This window comes from Astyanax mexicanus, chromosome 17, assembly GCF_023375975.1.
Source record: "Astyanax mexicanus isolate ESR-SI-001 chromosome 17, AstMex3_surface, whole genome shotgun sequence".
Taxonomy (NCBI): Eukaryota; Metazoa; Chordata; class Actinopteri; order Characiformes; family Acestrorhamphidae; genus Astyanax; species Astyanax mexicanus.
The window spans coordinates 44,508,012-44,528,619 of NC_064424.1; the positions used below are offsets into that span (position 1 = coordinate 44,508,012).

The 20,608-nt window shown below is 36.0% G+C and overlaps 2 protein-coding genes across 4 annotated transcripts in view; one reads left to right on the forward strand and one right to left on the reverse strand.

The window, feature by feature from the left end:
- The window catches only part of rxraa (retinoid X receptor, alpha a), a 270,194-nt gene extending 263,670 nt beyond the window's left edge, over nucleotides 1-6,524 (forward strand). For all 3 annotated transcript variants that reach the window (XM_049466149.1, XM_022676562.2, XM_049466148.1), the window contains exon 11: nucleotides 734-6,524. In XM_049466149.1, the coding sequence (XP_049322106.1) occupies nucleotides 734-881 (148 nt within the window). In that variant the 3' untranslated portion in view covers nucleotides 882-6,524. The remainder of the gene's footprint in view (nucleotides 1-733) is intronic.
- A 325-nt stretch (nucleotides 6,525-6,849) lies between these two features.
- wdr5 (WD repeat domain 5) lies at nucleotides 6,850-19,745 on the reverse strand. The gene is made up of 14 exons (XM_007253952.4): nucleotides 19,564-19,745; nucleotides 17,395-17,529; nucleotides 17,163-17,271; nucleotides 16,375-16,448; nucleotides 16,175-16,264; nucleotides 15,160-15,249; nucleotides 14,929-15,012; nucleotides 14,764-14,819; nucleotides 12,755-12,801; nucleotides 12,534-12,609; nucleotides 12,299-12,332; nucleotides 11,358-11,432; nucleotides 10,322-10,409; nucleotides 6,850-9,270 (listed from the first exon to the last, which is right to left on the reverse strand). Exons 2-14 carry the CDS (start codon nucleotides 17,473-17,475, stop codon nucleotides 9,170-9,172), a joined length of 1,005 nt encoding a protein of 334 aa, XP_007254014.1. The 5' UTR covers nucleotides 17,476-17,529; nucleotides 19,564-19,745; the 3' UTR covers nucleotides 6,850-9,169.
- Nucleotides 19,746-20,608: the final 863 nt, after the last annotated feature.

Genomic DNA, 20,608 nt, shown 5'->3' on the forward strand with positions numbered 1-20,608 from the left:
CAAACTGAACTGCTTGAATTTTTACACCAGGAGTAAAGCAGCATAAAGTTATCCAAAAGCAGTGTGTAAGACTGGTGGAGGAGAACATGTGAAGATGCATTAAAAAACAGGGTTATTCCACCAAATATTGATTTCTGAACTATTAAAACTTAATGAATATGAACTTAATTTCTCTGCATTATTTAAGGTATTTTTTGTTATTTCAGCCATTTCTCATTTTCTGCAATTAAATGCTCTAAATGACAATATTTTTATTTGGAATTTGGGAGAAATGTTGTCTGTAGTTTATAGAATAAAACAACAATGTTCATTTTACTCAAACATAAACCTATAAATAGCAAAATCAGAGAAATTGATTCAGAAACTTAAGTGCTCTCTTATTTTTTTTTCCAGAGCTGTACGTTTATCACAGACTTTCCTCTACTCACTTCCAGTCTTCTGCCTAATTAAGGGCTTAAATTAAATAAACATTGACCCGGCTGTTTATATAGAGCTGTTATTAAGTGCAGTGCTCTAGTCTGTATTCCTGGAAGCCTTTCCAAACCTTTAATACGAGAGATAAGCAAACCAAACAAATCTCTGTAGTGTGGTGTGTGTGTGTGTGTGTGTGTGTGTGTGTGTTTGGCCTCCCATTCCTTCACATAACTAACACAAGAAATTGAAATTATTAATTATTATTAAATGTATTAATTTATTATTTATTTGTGTGTGTCTTTCTGTATCCTCTGATCAGGTTCGCCAAGCTGTTGCTGCGGCTGCCGGCGCTCCGCTCCATCGGCCTCAAGTGTCTGGAGCACCTGTTCTTCTTCAAGCTCATAGGGGACACGCCCATCGACACCTTCCTCATGGAGATGCTGGAGGCGCCCCACCAAATGACATAATGACATCGCAAACTCCCGTTGCCCAGGGAGACGGTCGGAAGGGGGCGAGGCGATGCTGCCCCTTCCTGCCCCTTCCTCCCAGTGAGACTGGACTGACGACGTGGCGTTATGGGCAGGAGAGCGCCCGTGCCCTCCACTTGAACGTTCTGCAAAAAGCGCGCTCATGGGCTTTCGTGCTCTTATGATTTGTATAAAGATATAAATATATAAATAAGTCGAAGTATCAGAGTATCATTGAGTGATGGATAAGTGATGTCGGCGGACTCAAAAGACGACTGAGGCTGTAGGCCACAGAGGCCACAGGAGCGAATCGCACCATCCGGAAAACTGCGGCCGATTGACGAAGCTTTGGAGAGACTCTTTGGAGAGAAAAAAAAAAATTGGAAATTGGGTTGGCTGGAGGGACCAGGAACACAAACTGGTGGACGTACAGAAAGAAAGAAAGGCCTTCAGAAAGAAAGAATAACAGATGGATGCAGCTATGGGAATTGGATGACTGGGGGCACTGTTCTCTTGTTCTCTTGTTCTGGTGTTCTGATGTCCAAGCTTGCTCCAGCCGTCCAGCTGTGTTTATTCCTTTTTATAGGAACAGCAAGAATGAGCAAGAAAGAGGAGGAACTTTGCACAATCACAATCACACTGGGGCCTCAGGTCTGATGTCCAATTCCAGTGTCTGACGTTGGATGTCCATGCCGGGCTGTCAAGGCTATAAAAGGCTGTATGAGGCAGTGTGAGGTCTCCAGGATGGACCAATGATGATGATGGTAGTGATGATGGTGGTGATGATAATATCATATAATGATAATGATGAGCTTTCCCTCCTTCCTGTGGAGCCAAGAGCCCAGTACTCTCCAACAACTGTCGGTTATAAACCAGAGACACACAGACAGACATACGTACATACGTTCATACACACATTTCGTACAGTACGTACAGAAGTTAAGGTATAAAATTCATGGGCAGAGAAGCCTGGATGTTATTGGACGCCTTGGTGTTATTGACTCTGTAATGTTGTTTGCAGGGCTTTCGGCTTATGGTGATCGATCTGAGCTATACCGTCCCACTGTTCACTATAACTGTATCTGTGTGCTCAGAGCGTGGTTCCCTCCTCCTTCTACAGACAGAAACCCGTCCGCTCTCGCCTCGTCTCGCTGTTCCCGTACTGACTGATTTCACTGTGTCGGAGAGGAGGACTCTAGTCTAGATTGCCTTTATTATTATTAAGATTGGAAGAAGAATCAGGCGAGGATCTGAGGATATATTATATTACCATACCTCTGAGTACCTGTGGTACACCAGCTCAAAACAACACCTCAAACGATCGGACTGCAATCAGACTGTCCTCACAGTCAGCGTAGCTTTGCATTAGCTCATTCAGGCTCATTCATTTACTTATACACCATGTTACTGCCAGACTCAGTATTGGTGTCTCATGTAATTACCTACCGTTCAAGTCCTCATGCTATAGACAGCCAGTGTATCTGTATATATTATACAGCTCTGGAAAAAATAAGAGACCACTAAAAAAAGGATGAGTTTCTTCGATTTTACCAAATTGAAAACCTCTGGAATATAATCAAGAGAAGACGGATGATGATTAATCACAAGCTGATCATCAAATCAAGCTGAACTTTTTAAATTTTTGCACCAGGATTAAAGTCATAAAGTTATCTAAAAGCAGTGTGTAAGACTGGTGGAGGAGAAGAACATGACAAGATGCATAAAAAAAACTGTGATTAAAAAACAGGGTTATTCCACCAAATATTGATTTCTGAACTCTTAAAACTTTATGAATATGAACTTAAATCTTTTCTTTGCATTATTTGAGGTCTGAAAGCTCTGCATCTTTTTATGTTGTTAATTCAGCTATTTCTCATTTTCTGCAGATAAATGCTCTAAATGACAATATAATTATTTGGAATTTGAGAGAAATGTTCATTTTACTGCAAAATCAGAGAAACTGATTCAGAAACTGAAGTGCTCTCTTTTAAAAAAATTTCCAGAGCTGTATATGGATTACACACCACGGTATTCCTGTAGCGTTTAACCCACTTAGAGCCCAAGCCCACCTGGAACTCACCTAATCAACTAAATTTTATTAATATAATTTAAACATATGATCCCCACATACAGTAAATATGTTGGGAGTATGGTAGCGCTTTAAGCGATCTGGTCTTGGCCTTCACCTTTTATTTTCTTCTTTAAACCAGCTTCAGCTTAATTAGTGAACATTAGTGAACGAGTGCTGGTGAACATGAGCAGCTAATTAGCTACGGTTAGGGAGCGAGGACCAATCAGCACTCACAACCCAACCTGCACTTCTCTGGGCAAACCAAGTGTCGTTTTAGTCTTTTTTTTCTTTTTTTTTTAAGTGTGAAATATGTTTCTTGAGCTCTGAATTGTTTGCATAATCAGCATTTTTCCACATATTTTCATATTTCCATATTTCCGCATTTCCTTTTCCGTGCTGCTGCTGCTGCTGCTGCTGCTTAACTATGCATCTAGCATTCTTTCCAAAGACTGCCCGTGGTGAGGTTGCTATCGTTTTACTGACTCTTTACAGCACACCAAACCTGGAGGCCCCAGCAGCCCTGGCCCTTTAAAGCCCACACACCCAGGTGGCGAGCGGCACTCTGCCGGCCTGTGAGGACCAGGGCTGTGGTGCTCCAGTGGATAAGAAGAAGAAAAAACACAAAGCCAGGCTACAGTATGTATAAAGAGCTTTGAAGAAAGGCTTTAGTTCAGTTTACAGTCGAGCGCGGAGGTTGCGACCAGTGAAAAATGCAGAACGCTGAGGATAAGAGTGAGCTGTGAGCTCCTCCTAGAGGAGGAGATGCAGCGGTGCAGCATTACTTGAAGTATTTAATCAGAAAAAAAGGCACTTTTTCATGATATCAATGTTATTATTATTTTTTTTTCCTCAGCCAGACATAGGATATGACACATTGGATATGATCAGCAATAACATGATCACATATCTGATTATCTGATTAGTTAATAGGAGTAACTGAGCATACATGTGTATGAACACACACACATCATTACATAATTGGGTACCACTTTAAAATAAGACTACCTTTATAAAAGGTTTATAAATGGTTTACTATTGGTTTATTAATGGTTACTAATTAGGTTTTAAATGCCTTAAAAAAAATCATTAATAATCAGTTATAATAATCAGACATACGCTGAAAGGGCAACAATAATCTGTTGTTTGCCAAATAGTGAAACCACAGACATCTATATTGTTGCACTTTCTAATTATGTGTAAAGATATATAGATGAAACTACAAGCAGTGTTTCAGTAGTGCTGCAGATTTTTTTTTAAACCTTATCACTATCTATCTCACTCCGATTTATATCAGTAATTTACGTCCAGATGTGATAAATGATCCATATTTCAGATGCTGATCAGGTCTTAAACGGAGGATTGTCAGACCACGGGGATCTTGAAGCCATATGCAGATTTGTAAAATCCCTTCAGTGATGAAGAACGGCCGTCCTGCAGGAAAAACACGAGTCCTCTGAACTAAAGATCGACAGGATGATGAACACATGCATAAATGCTTTATATATAAGATAAAGCTATATTTTGTTTATATGTACATGTGTATATATTTATAAATAAGTATATAAATGCAAAATCCTTTCCTTAAATGTTTCCAGTCAACGTTACTAAAAAAAAAAGAGAGCGGCAGGTGCTTTGGATAAACCTACTTAAATATAAAGAATAAAAAAAAATTACTTTAATAAATAAATGAAAAAAAAAACAGGCCTAATTGCACTGTGTCGTTTTCAGAGATACTTTTTCCGGAGTGGTTAATGATGTTTGAATTGCTGAAGCTTTTGTGTTCAGCTAAAACGGAGTAAAAACAAAACAAAACAAAAAAAAAGAGCAAAATACCAGCAGCTCCAAACCCTAAGATATGATCCCTCACCAGCTCCTTCACTGTTCGATAATCAATCACTCCTACAGAACCTCAAGAACCGCGAGAGCAGGCCTGGAAGCTGAGCTGGAACGGGCAGGGCGTTCTCTCCAAACGGGGAATTCTCGTCATGGTCAAACTGTGAGCTTTCTTTCTGATCTGATCTCAGACCTTCAGCTTAAGTGCGGAAATTGAATGTGGTTCGATCTCGACTCCAGAGTTGCATTCCAAAATCTAGGCTGCAGCCGAGGTACTGCGTCATAGAAGACTGTTACGCATGAATTATACAGTCAATAAATGCAATAATGCAGTTATAAGAGAGCAGAGTAGTTTTAAGGACACAGCTGATGTATCCTTCCTGGTCCTAAATTATCCACAATTCTCTGTGCACATAAAACGCAAAGAAAAAAACAAACAAAAAAACAGCACAACAAAAAGCACAAAAATGGCTATTTATCTTCATAAAGACAGAATAATAATCATAAAGAAGATTATTGGCTTCAAAAATAACAATAACTATTCTTGTCATTTTAGTCCACTGATTTATAATGATAACAGAATAGCAATGCAGTTACTATCTTTTAAATCGATAAATATTGTATTATTTGTGTAACAGCATTCAGCAAACTTTAAATATGATAAAGCTAAATCTCCAAAATGTGGAAACAAAGCGAACGTCTGTTTACATTACCATGACAACGCAAAAAACCTTTTTCAAAAGATACGCAATTAATTTAACATGGTAAATATTTGGATAGTTTAGTAGTTAGCACACAGAGATAGTTGCTAAGTTACAGCTCACAAGCTGACGGGTTCTGGTTGGGTTGTTCAGACTAGAAGAGAGGGCGGAGCTATGTTAGCTTTTTGATTGGTCAGGGTTGTGATGATATCAGCTCAACTCACTTTTGACCTGCCCATTCTACATTAGGTAAATTGTGCTAATTTTTAAGGGCTTTAATGAACTTTTAATTATTTTTAAATATTTTGATGGAATGTAATTTAAAGTAAATATAATAAATATTTTAATAGCCGTTTGTATTAGACTGTTCTATTTGTGGGACCAACAGGCTTCTATAGTCCCACAGTTTCACTGAGGACCCGCCCTACCTCGACTGCAGCCTATAGGATTTGAAATGCAGCTCTTGAGTTAAGTCTTCAGGAAGAATAAAATCAGATCATATTTAAAGCTTATAAAAAGAACCTGGTTTGACGAGGACGATTTTAGACCCTGAAACACAATCACTCGTTTAGTTTAGTCGTCACACAGACGGAGGATTTTAAAATGTTGAGGATAATTATAGGACACCACAAAAAAAAAAAAGGATCTATTTTTGTACAAATGTAATTTTATCCCTTGCTTATGTATTCATACCTCTCTCCTTCCTTTCGTGGGCTGTTGTATACATTGTGTAAATGTTGATTTGAAATCAAAAAGAGCGGCTAAAAATAATCAGACCTCTTTAAAAGTTGGATTTGTTGAGGCGGAGAGGTCAGCGGCAGAGACGTCCTCGCAACTTTCGCCTGTACTTTGCCTGTTTTTTTTTTTGTTTGTTTGTTCGTTCGTTTGTTTCCCTTCATCTGTCACTGAGCGACAGGTTCGTCCTCTCATATTTTCATCTATTTTTAAGGAAATGAAAAAGACATCTGTTATTTGTGCATTGTTCTTTGATGTTCTTTCATGAAAAAAGAAAAAAAAATAAAGTTTAAAATGAATTGAGCTTTTTCTTCTTCAAATGTTTCAATCAGTCTATATATGTATATATCTAATATACTGAGTTAGGCTGACTTTACACCAAATGATTTTCAAGCTATTTTATCTCGACTTTACTGGATTAGTGTAAGGTGGTTAGAATTGAAGGTTTAAGATATTTTTTAATGTAAACTAAACATTTAAAAAACAATGCTGTGTTTTTAAAACTCAATCCAGTATTGCAAAAAAAAAAAAAAAAAAAAAAAAAAAATCGCAATACGTCAAGATACTCAGTTTCTTACACCTCTAATTTAGAACAGTAAACAGAATGATTTACAAAACGGATCTACACTTATAAAAAAGGAAAAAAAAAAACTTTATTGAGTCACAGGTCAGGTCCAGAGTGACTTAATGCAATACAGATGCAGTTATTTCCCCCCCATGCAGCCCTTTATCACTGCAGTGCACTGAAACCCAAGGAGAGAGAGAGACAAAGAGAGAGAAAAAGAGAGAGAGAGAGAGAGAGAGAGAAATTGAGCAGAAAAATAAAACATATACACAAACACAACCATTATACCATCTACTGAAGACACAGTTAAGACCACCGGACAAAGAGAGACAGAGAGAGAGAAAGAGAGGAAAACTGTAAAACAGAGAAGCTGCAAGTATGTACAGATAGATCATTTTTAAGTTTCAGAACGTTTCCTGTGAGGCGAAGCTGCGAAGTGAGAATACAGCTTCAAATACAACGTTTAAAGAACTGTCTCAAAATCACTGTCTGCCTCTTTAAGCCTGTGGACATCCCTTCTCATGAATTCAGCCAGGGTTTTAGGAGTATTTGAGTTGGAGAGATGTAGATTAGGAGAGACATCTTGGCATCATCCTCACTAATACTCTTGTTACTGAATGCTATTAAATCCTCATAGCGTTACTCCTCTCTGGGCAGTAGAGAATAAACTGTTTTTGTTTTTAATACAATAAAAGAGCCCAATGTGTCCCAACACTTTTGTCCATATGACAATATGTGTGTGATGTAAAAGCTTTTTTAAAAGCTAAAATCAATCACAGGTCTCAATCATTTATCTAGAAATAGTAGAAAAAGTAAATTTAGACGGTTTTATTATTACAGTTTGAACTGCTATTTAAAAACGTTCAAAATTCTATAGTTATATCAATATCTCTGTTCTCCAACAAAATCAAGTATCCATTTTTGTTCATTTGCATTATCTCTCTATTGTTTGAACACTGTAGATATTATTGTGGATGAACAGATCAACCGAAATGCTACAAAATGACTTGGAATATGCTCTTATTATTACACACTGACTCAATTCAAACGTTTTTAGATTTTAGCCACTAATTTAAAGATGCATGTTTTTCATTGGGCGGCGATGATGCATACTGTATACATACTGTAAATCTTTAGGCCTTTTTTATTATTTTTTTTTTTTAAGATGTGCACTACAAAATCTGCTGAGTGAGCACTTAATCACATAGAAATAAAACCAGGAAAGAAAGAAAGAGAAAAAGAGAGAGAGAGAGAGAGAGAAAGAGAGAGAATCTGCACAAAGATATAATTGATAAAAGTGTGATTTGAGCCTGTGTGATACTAACCAAGTATTTACTTTTAGTACAAAATCCTCCAAATTGGAGACAAAAAATCAACTTTTCTACACATAGTAACTCAAGACAAATCATACTGCAAGACATTTTAACCATAAAAACAACCAGCTTTGTAACAACAGTGGAACGAAATGATGTTCAGTCTGTTTTGTGTGTGTGTGTGTATCTGGATACCGTACAGAAATATACTCAGGCGTTTATCATTATTGGCACCGTTCAAAAAACACAGATATCGGGTTAAGGTAATACATAACGGACGACTGGATTGACTGAATGTACTTGAAGCACCACGAGGCAAGTCTCTGCACACCGTCTGCACTGCTGGCATCTAGAGTTTAAAGACAGAAATAGAAAGATATAGGTAGTAGCAAAGCATGTTAGTGCTTATTTTTAGTTCCCAGTCTCAGAAGCTCCTAAGCTCCAATGGTTGGAAAAACAAAAACCTTAAAACAGCTTTAAAAAGACCATTTTCTCAATTTGTTCCATTCAACCGAAGCTTAAAAGTACAAAATTAACACATCACTAAACTACTAGTGTCATTCCACAGAGGCTGTCAAAAGCTAGCAGAGCAGTGTGTTTATTCAGTTAAAGCTGCCTAAATGATCTAAATGACCAACGGTTAAAGGTTTGCTGAAATACACGAGTGGGAGCTTATTAATGAGGGTTTAATAGGTTATATAAAAAAAAATAAAATGAAATAAAAAAAAAGCAAAAATCCAGCTCATTTGTTGTTGTTCGTTTTTGGGTAAGGCAGAGACAGAGAAAAAAAGACAGAGAAAGAGGGAAAAAAAGCATAGAGAGTGAAGTCTGGTTTAGTGCACAGAAACAGATAAAAGGAGTGGTGTGTGTTGGGTGCTCTGGAGATGTGCTTATTTATACCATCATTTATCTTGTCAGCTAAGATCATCAGGCCGCCACCAGCCCGACGTCTTTCTGATGATAAAAGTCCGTCTTCCCCCCAAAAAAATCAAAAAGTACAAAATTAAAAAAGGAAAACAACAAAAAAAATTACAATAATAAAATAAGCCTGCACGAGCGCACGCGGCAGCTTAGCAGTCGCTTTTCCACAGTTTGATGGTCTTGTCGTTTTCTAGTGCTGCTGATGCAATGATGTTTTCTGTGGGGTGGCAGGCAGTCGAGATCACCACATCTACAACGACAAAAACACCGAGAGAAAAAAAAAGATGTTATAATACTGACCATCATGTTTAAAATGCATAGAGATGATAAATAAAGGTGCATAATGAGAGTTTAGTACATAGAACAGACAGAGTAACTGACTGAGGAGCTGCTGCTAACTCTGATCGTGTGCAAGTTAGATAGTTTTCTGCATTCCAGCAGGAGAAAATCTTGCGGCGCAGGAAAGAGGTCAATTGTTATTGGTGGGAGCAGGAGTTTAATCAATCCATTTTTTTTCATGACTTCTCATGATTTTTAAAACATCAGTATTAACATGGACAAAAAAAACAAAACAAATAAAATAAAACTATAATTAAAATTGATTATAGTACACTCGGAAGTGGTTATCTACTAAGCCTCCTCATATTCAAAAGTTGTATGATGTTGTTTATGAAATCTTTATCATGGAAAAACTTACTTATTCACCCAAATTGCTAAATTTAATCGGATCTGGTCTAAATGGCTTGTTTATATAAGACCCCAATTCCCCGATTTCTTGTATACCCTTTGACCTCCGATCCTACTTTTCTTCTCTTTGTGTTGAAATTACCCTGCTTTTATTGTAAATAGTTCTTTGCTTTATAAAAAATAAGTAAATAAATCATAAAAAATAAATTCAACAGTATTATAAGAGTCTTAAACATAACACTTGTCATATTTAACTCTAGCTACCAGTAAAAAACACATTATAATTTCAATGATCTTGTAACATAGTGATGCTATGTTATGTAATGCAGCTTCTGTGGGAGCTGTTTCAGTGCCACACTATAAACTAGTCAATCAGAATAGAGCTCATCAAATTATTTATGAACTCAGAATACAAGAAAAATTAGGGAGTTTCATTTTCAGTCACAATAACAGTGTTGTGCATATTTTTGTTAAATCACACCAGGCCATTTTCTTTCACCATAATAGCTACACACTATTTATATACATCAAAGAAAACCTCAAAAACAGAACCCTGCATAAATGCCTTCTATGGCACTTTTAACTCAAAGTGAGATTCAGCACTATTTGCTTACCTGTGTGCCCCTGAAGTTTCTGTACGATCTCCTTGGTCTGCAGGTTCCAGATGTAAACCATGTTGTCTTCTGAGCCAGAGACAATCCACTAAGAGAGAAGAACATGTTTAGTCTTACATTTTTTTTTAGTCTTATCTCCCAAATGAACCTTTACAACAGAAGAGATCTATTCTCAGTATTGGGGGCATCCAACAGAAAAGAGTATATTTCCCCCATGTGCTTACACTAGCATTAAAACTCGAGCCTTTAAGGAATGAAAAGAACAAAAGGAGAAGAATGGAGTTACTAGAGCTGTTTATACATTAGCATAACTGGCAATAAAACAGGAACTTGGTATGAAGGTTCCACAATGTTACACTATGATGAACAGGCTTCAAGTTCTTGTAGCAGTATCGTAAATATTGTAGTCAACTTTTTCAAAGTTTCAAAGCCGAGTAGCAATGTTATCAATGCTAATTTCAATTTTAGAGGAGCATCAACATGATTCTAAAGTTGTTACTGTAAGGTAAAATCACAGATAGTCTTTTAAATCATCAGACTTGGGCTGAGTGCCATATTATACTCAGCAACCGGAGTGTTAGAACATGAAACTCAGGCAGATTGCCATATTATACTCGGCAACCGGAGTCTTCGCACATGGAGCTTGTGCAAGTCTCACACTTTGATACACACGCCACACATGGTATTTCTCACATGGTACTCTCGTTGAGCCAATAAGAATATAGATCGCTCTGTTGTTAGGCAGACCTAGTAAGAGGGTGGAGTTTCAGACGTCGGTGAGCAACTGAAGAAGAATTGCGCACTCCCCCCCGTTGAACAACTGAGAAAGAAATGCGCGCACCCCCACCACCATGCTGAGTGGCATATTATACTCAGCAACCGGAGTGTTAGCACATGAAGCTTGGGCAGATTGCCGTATTATACATGGCAACCAGAGTGTTGGCTCATGAAGCTTGGGCTGATTGCCATATTAGATTGAAGAATAAAATGATTTAAAAACTTTTGGAAAAAGTTAAAAAGGAAGAAAAGGACATACTTTGCCACCTGTGACGGAGAAATTGGCGAATATGCAGTACTTCTCATTTTTATGACCGGTGTAGGTTTTCAAACACTGAAAAAGAGAGGAAAAAATTAAATAATAAGCAGTGTGTTCAATCAATAGCCTCGTTACTCCTATTTCATTTCAGCTGGTTTTCATTCCGGCTTCTCATCGTTCAATAAAACCTCTATCCAGATAAATCTCTCCATCCAGATAGAGTGAATCTGATTGTGATTGGATGTAGAGAAGTATAAACAACATATACCATTCTGACTCTCTATTGGTTTATACTGTGATCCATCACACCTGCACACGCCCCCCTCCGCCTCATAAACACACACACACACTCCAGGAAGAACACAGCAGACGTATGTAGTCTAGTATGAAGATGATCCGTGCAGTGACTCAAGAGAACTCCAGATAAACTCCAGTCCAACTAAACTTTAACTTTAATATATTTACATTGTTCTGTATGTAAAATACATTCACTTTCAATGGGCATATATGCAGCTGAAACACTACGTAGTTGCCTAATCTTAAATTTATAGTCATTATTTTTTAGTCATTATGGCTTTTAAGGAGGGGGGTAGTGTACTATAGGACTCTGTGGGCGTGGCCTAAGCTTTTGTTTTTAGTCTTAATGGCTATATATATATATATATTTATTTTTTCCCTTTTATTACTTTTACTTTTATACTTTAAGTAGTTCAAGTAGTTTTAAAACCAGTACTTTTACAGTTTTACTTAAAGAGTAAAAAGCTTGAGTTGATACTTCAACTTGTATAGAAATATTTTTTAAATATTTTTTAGTATCTATACTTCTACCTACAGAGTAATAAATGTCAATACATTTTAACACATTTGACAATTACTAGAAAAATAGGGGTGATATATAGAATTTGACCAGTCTTTAAAATAACACATGGAATGATCCTCACCTTCCCTTTGCTGTAGTCCCATAGCTTCAGAGTGCTGTCAAGAAATTAAAGAAAAATCACATCATTAATCTTAAAACTCAAATTAAAACACAATGCTAACACTTAATCATCATCATCATCATCATACTAATAATGAACTATTATTCTATGAACTATAATATTCTGCTACAACACTGAGTGAATTTTGTGAGCAGCAGTATCAGCAGCTCAGAGCGGCAGGGGGGCTGTTACTCACTTATCCAGTGTGGCAGCCAGAATGTATTTGCCGTTGGGGGAAAACTTCACAAAGGACACAGGGGGGTTGTCATCATCTATGAAATAAATGAAGAGTAAGGAAGCTTATAAATAGTGCAGAAAAATCAGATCCCATCAGATTTTGTCTCTGGGTGAATTCATACTTAATTTAAAGAATTTAAAGAATAATCTGCAGGAGTCTATGCCTTTATAAAAACTTACCAATGAGTGTTTTAAGGCACTGGCCTGATGCTGTGTCCCAAATACGGCTGTAAATTCATATAAAAAAGAAACATTAGTTTGGGATCCATCTCTTACAGAAGCATTCATTCTACTCCTTTAAATACCACTTATCATAAGCATGCACAGAACTGGCTGATTTTCACATAATATGAAATTGGCAATAAACTAAATCATTTCCAATCATTTTAAAATTCATTAACCCTTGTGTGGTGTTCATATTTTTGTTACTCGTTTACTTTGTTACTTGTATTTAATTCAGCAAAATTAAGCAATTTTACATTAAAATGCTTTACACATGCTTGCTTCACCTAAATTGCAAGCAATATAAAAAACAGCTTACATGGTTAATATTTGCCCTTTACCTTTCTTATGTTACTTTTCTTTTAAAAAGTGCTACTCTTTTTTTTATTAGTTTTTTAATAAAATGTAAAAGAAAATTAATTCAACTCAAGATATGAGTAGAAAATTTGTTTAGTTTAAAATTTACAAATGAAGCAATGTTTATTAGCCCTTGGTCAGATATACTTATGTAATATAAATGTGTGTGTGTGTGGGGGGGGGGGTGTACAGTGTGTGTTTATCGAAAATGTGTTTTGATATATGTTTTTCACAAAAAATGAGCCAATGCCAATGAGTTTGAGTTAGAATTTTTTTTTTTTTTTTGTATCATTTGATGAAAAATGAAAACGGGTCCCACAGACCCAAACACCACACAAGGGTTAATCTATTTAATGCTGTCCATACACTACACGACTCTGAAAAGAATCTGAAAATACATTTAACAGACTAAAAGACTTTTATCTGACACCCCCTCACATCTACAGGTAAGTCACAGACTAAGATTTTGCAAAAACTGTGGATCCTGCAGGATCACTATTCACAAGACTGCAGCTAGATTCTTGCTGAGATTATTTCCAATCATGCTTCTGGTGGAGTTTACATACAATACATATTACATATTAAATTGCAAATAATGTGTATATCAATACTGTGATTAATCAGAGATTCACAACATTTGTCCCAATCAACAGTGTATTTTTCTGCTACACTGTTAATTCTTGATATATTTTTTTTAATCGAATACATTTTGTGTTCCAACTCGTCTTATAAGCTTCTTTTTACCCCTTATTTTGCTAAAACCTTGTATAGCACAGAATTACAGTTTCACTGCTATATATTTGCCTTTGTTTTGGATAGAATTGATGCAATAAAGAACATAATTCTTGTGAAATGTGTATTTATTAAACTTGTTTGTATCAAAAATAACTACACAATAAGACTTTCGTAATTTTATCCCGACTCTGGACATTTTTCTGCGACAGTGAAATCACCTGATAATCATTAGGTGTATGGTTGGCATAACTCACCATTTAATACCTAGGTAGCACCCATCAACCAAAAATGATGCTTGTGTCAAAATCTAGAGCAGTATGTTCCACCACTGTCACACAAAAACATTCTAAAAACTATATCTATTTTTGTTGCATTTTCATTGTTTTAGAACTTGGAAAAAGTTTACTCTAAAGTTGGAGATTTCGGAGAGACGACAATAAGATTGTTACTAATGACGGAAAGATAATCATTTACTTTAGCGCAGATAATGAACGCTGAATATTTTTCACCTCGACTGACCAATCGAGAGAGGGTCTGGACGCCTCATTAACTTTTCCAATTACGTTTTATAATGCATCATCGTGTGAGGCTTCTGTAATGTCCTCCATCATCTTTCAGGATAAAATTAACTTTACTTTTTGATATCAACCACATTTTAAATGCTACCAAACTCCAATATATAGATCTCCCATACAGAACTGCACTGTAGAGCTCTATAGCGCCGTCTCTTTTGCTGTCTCTTTCTAGCTCTGCAGTGTTCTGATGCTCACAGTATTCGGCTTAGATCTGATTTGGCTGCATCATACCATAAAATTCACAATTGGTGACCCCAATTAAACAACAAAAGCTGAGGGCCTGCTGCCAAGTTTACTCACCAGAGTCCGTCGTAGCTGCTGGACACAATCAAAGATCCATCTCTGTTAAAATGGACCTGAAATGAAATTCATCCGTCAGCTCTTTCATCTGCAGCACTGACTATTCCTGTCCTGACCTGTTCTCATGAACAAAGAGGTGCGTGATCAGAAAAAGAGGATACTCACTGCAGAGACTGGATCTGAGTGCGCTGGCAAAGTCTTCAGACACTTCCCCGTCTTAACATCCCATATCCGAACACTCTCGTCAAACTTACGAGTAAAAAAAAAAAAAACAGTCATGTACATCTGCACAGCACTTTACAGCACTAAAATGCTGCAGTAATATGACTCCTTATGTTAAGCACTGAAAGAAAAAAAGGCTGATGAAGAAATGCTGTAATTAATTAATATACGTACTGATCCAGATACAATGAGATTGGACTGGGGGTTGAAGTTGCAGCAGAATACATAGTTGCTGTGACCCTTCAAGGTTTTTAAACACTTTCCCTGAAAAAAGAAAGTCGTCGCAGTTAATAAACCATCCAGAATTATAATACTCAGAACCCTTTGTAACCATTCTTGCTTTTAATAAACACGTTATATAAACAAAAAAACATGTTTATACGACTGCTAGAAACTTAGTAGTCGACTAAACTGTAGATAATTTTTTTCTTCCCATTTTTTCCCCAGTTTATCTGGCCAATTGTCTTGCTGACTCAGCTGCTACTCAGTTGTATATCTCTTATCACTAGTGATGCCTCAACACAAGGATGATAAAGACTAGCACATGCCTCCTCCGATACATGTGAAGTCAGACTCCGCCTCTTTTTGAACTGTTGCTGATGCAGCATTGCTGAGTAGCTTCACAGCGCTTACGCTCGAAGAAAAGCGCAACGACTCGGTTCTGATACATCAGCTCACAGACACAGCCTTGTGCTGATCCACATCACCCTAAAAGTGATGAGGGGAAAGAGCACCATCTACTGTACCCACCCAGAGAGAGCAAGGACAATTGAGCTCTCTCGGGGCTCTGGCAGCTGATGGCAAGCTGAATGACCGGGTTTCGATATCCAGCTTAAAGCCTGTCTAAAAGCGACCCTTCAAAAGCTTAAACTAGCTGAGTATCTAAGGGTGCCACAACATAGAACATGTTCATTTTGAATGTATTGCAATTAATTTTTTTTGTGGTCGTGTTAAATATTAGAGTAGTTTAAAATATTTAAAAAAAACTCTCCTATGACCTTTAAATTTTTCTGTGACCCAGACATTGAGTTACAGAGGCAATATAAGAGCGCAGTACAAAGGGAAATATTAAATAAAATAAATAAATACTGATCAATAAACGAATAACAAAAAATAAAAGTAACATAAAATCTGTTAACATATACAAAAAATGTCCAAAAAATAACATCTGGCATCTGCAGTTACTTACAGAGCTCACATCCCAGATCTTTAAGGTCTTGTCATCAGATGCAGAGACGAGAAGGTTGGAGTCAGAGGACCAGGCTACATCAGAGATGCCCTGCAGGAGACAATGATAAGACTAGATAAGCCCAGAGTAACTGGTACAATGGCAAACCATGATAATAGGTTTATGGTGTCATTAAAGAAGCTTCTTTTCACTGAACTTACAAGTTTATGCCCAGATATTGTCTTCTCAAACTTCCCGTCATATGCACCCCATATTTTGATTAGTTTGTCAGCAGCTGGAAAACAAATTCAGGTAAGATGAATATAAGAAACATCCCTGGAAACATTAAATAATCAATAACAGCTTTCATGCTTAACCCTATCGATCTTATCGCATCGTCTTTAGTCAAAGATAATCCACCACCATATTTAATAGCAGAGAGAACACCATATATTATCTATTTTTTCAGCTTGGAATTAATGACTTGACTAATAAATTGACTTTATTGAGTAAGACCAGAATCAGACACAGTAAAACATCAGCTTTGTCCAAACTTCTATGAAAGCTGTACACCATCAGAGTATAAAGATTGTCTTCAGGACATTTTTGACCCTTAGGAGTGGGATATTAGGAATGTTAGGAAAACATGCTCTGGACAAGCGTTGCAATGGAGTGCATGTAAAGTTAGGAAGTTTCTAAATATTGCATAAACTATTGTGTAGCAAGACTTTATCTTGAGTTTTTTTTGTCATTACTTTAAAAAAACAGTAGAAATGGTAAATTATATATATATATATATATATATATATATATATATATATATATATATATATATATATATATATATATATATATATATATATATTTATATGTACATTCATAAAAAAATTAGTTGGAATCCCAAACAGATGCATATTCTATAAATAAATTTAAAAAAATAGCTTAGTTTTCCTTTTTTTATTGATTATTTTCATAATGTTGTACTGGGATGCTGTCCAAAACTACTCACATGAGCTAGCCAGCCATTCTCCACTTGGACTGAACTTGACAGATGAGACGGCTTTTGTGTGGCCAGCTAATGTGAATTTCAAGGTGTAGTTTGGCTTCACTGGTGCCGACTAAAAGAGAAAAGATTAAAACAGATATAAGAGAACAGTAATGTACAGCCAACCATGAGATTTTGGAGGGTGACGGAAGGGTTTTACCCAAAATAAACACATAACAAAACTCTGGCTCCTCACCTTGCTCTGGCTGGCAGATGCAGCTGAGGACGTCTGTGTTTTAGTAGCTTCAGTTTCTGGTTTCTTCTCCTCCGTTGCCATAATGACAATGTCTCAGGAAACAGATTAGAGAATGCAGGCTCCACCTCCGCCAGACTACAATACAAAAAACAATCCAACAGAAACATTTAAATAATGTTCACATACAGGAGCTAGGAATAAAGAAAGAAGAGAACTGTGTTCACTGGTTGGTTGATGGTTTATCTATGTAACAATCACAATAAAACACAACTTTTTGTATTTTTTAAAGTATAACAGAGATTCAACTACTACAGTTCGGTTCTTATGGACTAATGGAATAAAAATGCAGCTCACAATATCCAAAAATAAGCATTATTACAATAACCTGATTGTCTTAGATCATTGCGAACATCACCAAGAGCATTAACAATGAGGAGGTAGAATAGAGTATAATAGAGTATAATAATAATAATAATAATAATAATAATAATAATAATAATAATAATAATGTAGTAGAATAATGTAGTAGAATAATGTAAATCTAAATTGCCTTAATCTAAATGTATCCAGTGGTTATACATGACAGCACTATACCTCAGGTATCTTTTTATAAGTATCTGGGTGTCTACACTGAGAGTACATTAGAGTGGTCAACCCATAAAGCAATTTTTGAGGAGTCTGTTCTTAAGTTAGCAAAGCGAATTACTTTTGATCCTGACCATGTTTTTTTTTCTCCAGAGTATCAGCTCCTCCATTTTTGTATCTGCTTCTATCACATTTCTTAACGCTAACAGATGATTTATTTTTACTTGTTTAATGATTTTTTATGTTCATTGTATTGTACTGTTTTATACTGCATCATGTCTGTGAAAAGGCAAACGTGATTGTATTGTCAAAATAGCAGGATGCAATTTTGGGTGGCCCAAAAAATATTCCCTGGGGGACAAGAGAGTAAAGTAGAGTAGAGTAGAGTAATAATAATAATAATAATAATAATAATAATAATAATAATAATAATAATAATAGTGTAGAATAACGTAATAAATATGTAATAGAATAGAGTAATAATAATAATGTAGTAGAAAATAGTAATACAGATGCAGCAGAATAGAGTAATAATAATAATAATAATAATAATAATAATAATAATAATAATAATAATAATAATAATAATAAGTTTAGTAGAAAGTAATAGTAATGTGGAATAGAGTAATAAATATGTAATAGAACAGAGTAATTATAATAATGCAGAGGTTAAAAATTATAATACTAATAATAATAATACTACTACTAATAATAATAATAATAATAAAAGTAATATTGTAGTAGAATACAGTATTAATAATAATGTAGTAGAATATAGTAATAATAATGTAGTAGAATAGAGTACCGTTAATAATTATATATATGCAGTAGAATATATTGTTATGTAGTAGAATAGAGTAATAATAATAATGTAGAATAGAGTAATAATAATAATATTAATAATAATGTAGAATAAAATACTGCAGTAGAATAGAATAATTATAATTATAATTATAATAACAAAGTTTTTTTCGGACAGAAACTAAAACTTCATAAAAATCTATTATTTTCAGTAGTTAAAGGTTAATTCACACACATCCTGAGAGGCAATGTTTATGTACCTAGTCAGCCAAGTAATCAAAATATCAGTCATTCATCATTAAGAATAAATTATATAAATGATTAGGTATACATGTAGCTCCATACATTTGTTAGTTATAAGGCACACATTTATATATATATATATATAAAAAATAAATTAATAAATATTAGTAACAGGTTAGTTAGCTATAAGCTAACGCTAGCTCGTTAGCTGCAGGAGGCCCAGCTAAGGATCGAGTCTGCGCTATAGGAAAGAAAGCTGGAGGCTAAGCTAAGCTAGTAAGCTAGGCTATCTGCTAACACATTAGCGGGCTGGCTAACGCTACAGAGAGCCAATACTAATATATTTAATACAGATTAAAATATCTGTAGCGCAGAATGAATATAATCTGATTTATGCGGCGCTGTTCACGGCCTGGTTACCCTCGCTGTTTGGTCCGTTCTCAGATCAGATCTGCTGAATTCAGTCAGGGTATGTTTAGCTCCTTTCTCTGCACATGCAGCTCCGCTCTCCCCCCATTCAAACCCTCGCACTGCACTCACCGGCGCTCTCCGATCCCCGGCGAGGACTTAAATAAACCCGTAAAGGATCCGAGAAGCTCGTCCCGCTGGTTTTAAAGCCTCAGCAGAGGAGAAACACCGCGTTTCGTGTTTACATTGACTGAGCTGGGTCTGATGGAGGAGCTGCGGCTCAGGCGGGGAAATGTGGCATCATGGAGAGAACAGCGCCGCGGCGGAGAGACCGGGAACTACAGCAACGGCAAGCCTGCAGGGACCATTCCAGAGAGAAGACCCCAATGATTAACATTGACACAACGTTGTCTACTGTGCTGTTTCTCAATCTGCACTGTCTGCAGTAGCTAGTAAAATAAAATATTCAGAAAAACGAGCCAATCAGGAAAAGCATCTTGTCTACATCAACCTGTGAATTAGTATTTCATGGCCTCTGTTATTTGTGCAAAGTAAATCAGAAATCAGAGTAAAGGAACAAATGGTTAGAATTTGTCTAAAGAACACCACAGCGAATGATAACAATCGTGATACATCGTCATATGATATTATGGCAAAAGCCAGCCACACAAACTAATTATTAAGTAACATTATTATTGTGAAATCACAGACTGGACTGAGGTACTTTTGCGGTAGAAATTAGTAAAGGCTTTCATTTGTAGGGCTAAACTTAGGTACAGAATGGCAAGACAAAAGTCACAGTAAACAGACAAAATAGATCAAATATAAAATAGGCAAAATGGAACAATGGTGCTTAGTATACTGCCAAAAAATGGATAATACTTAATGAAAGGAAATATTGCAATATGTTATTATGACTACTTATATAATTCCATACTTCCCAAAATTACATGCACAACATAATCTCTATTTAGAAATGATTTATTCTTTCACAGAAAATCCTTACTTTTTACATTGTCACACCTTTGTGCTTATGTAACATAATATATTGTTATTAATACCTTATCCTTATTAATAATAATTGAGAGATCTATACACAATATAGTTCTCTTATTATATCACTTTCCCAACATGAACTACAACAGATCGGAGCAGTGTGAAGCATGCGACAGAGCGC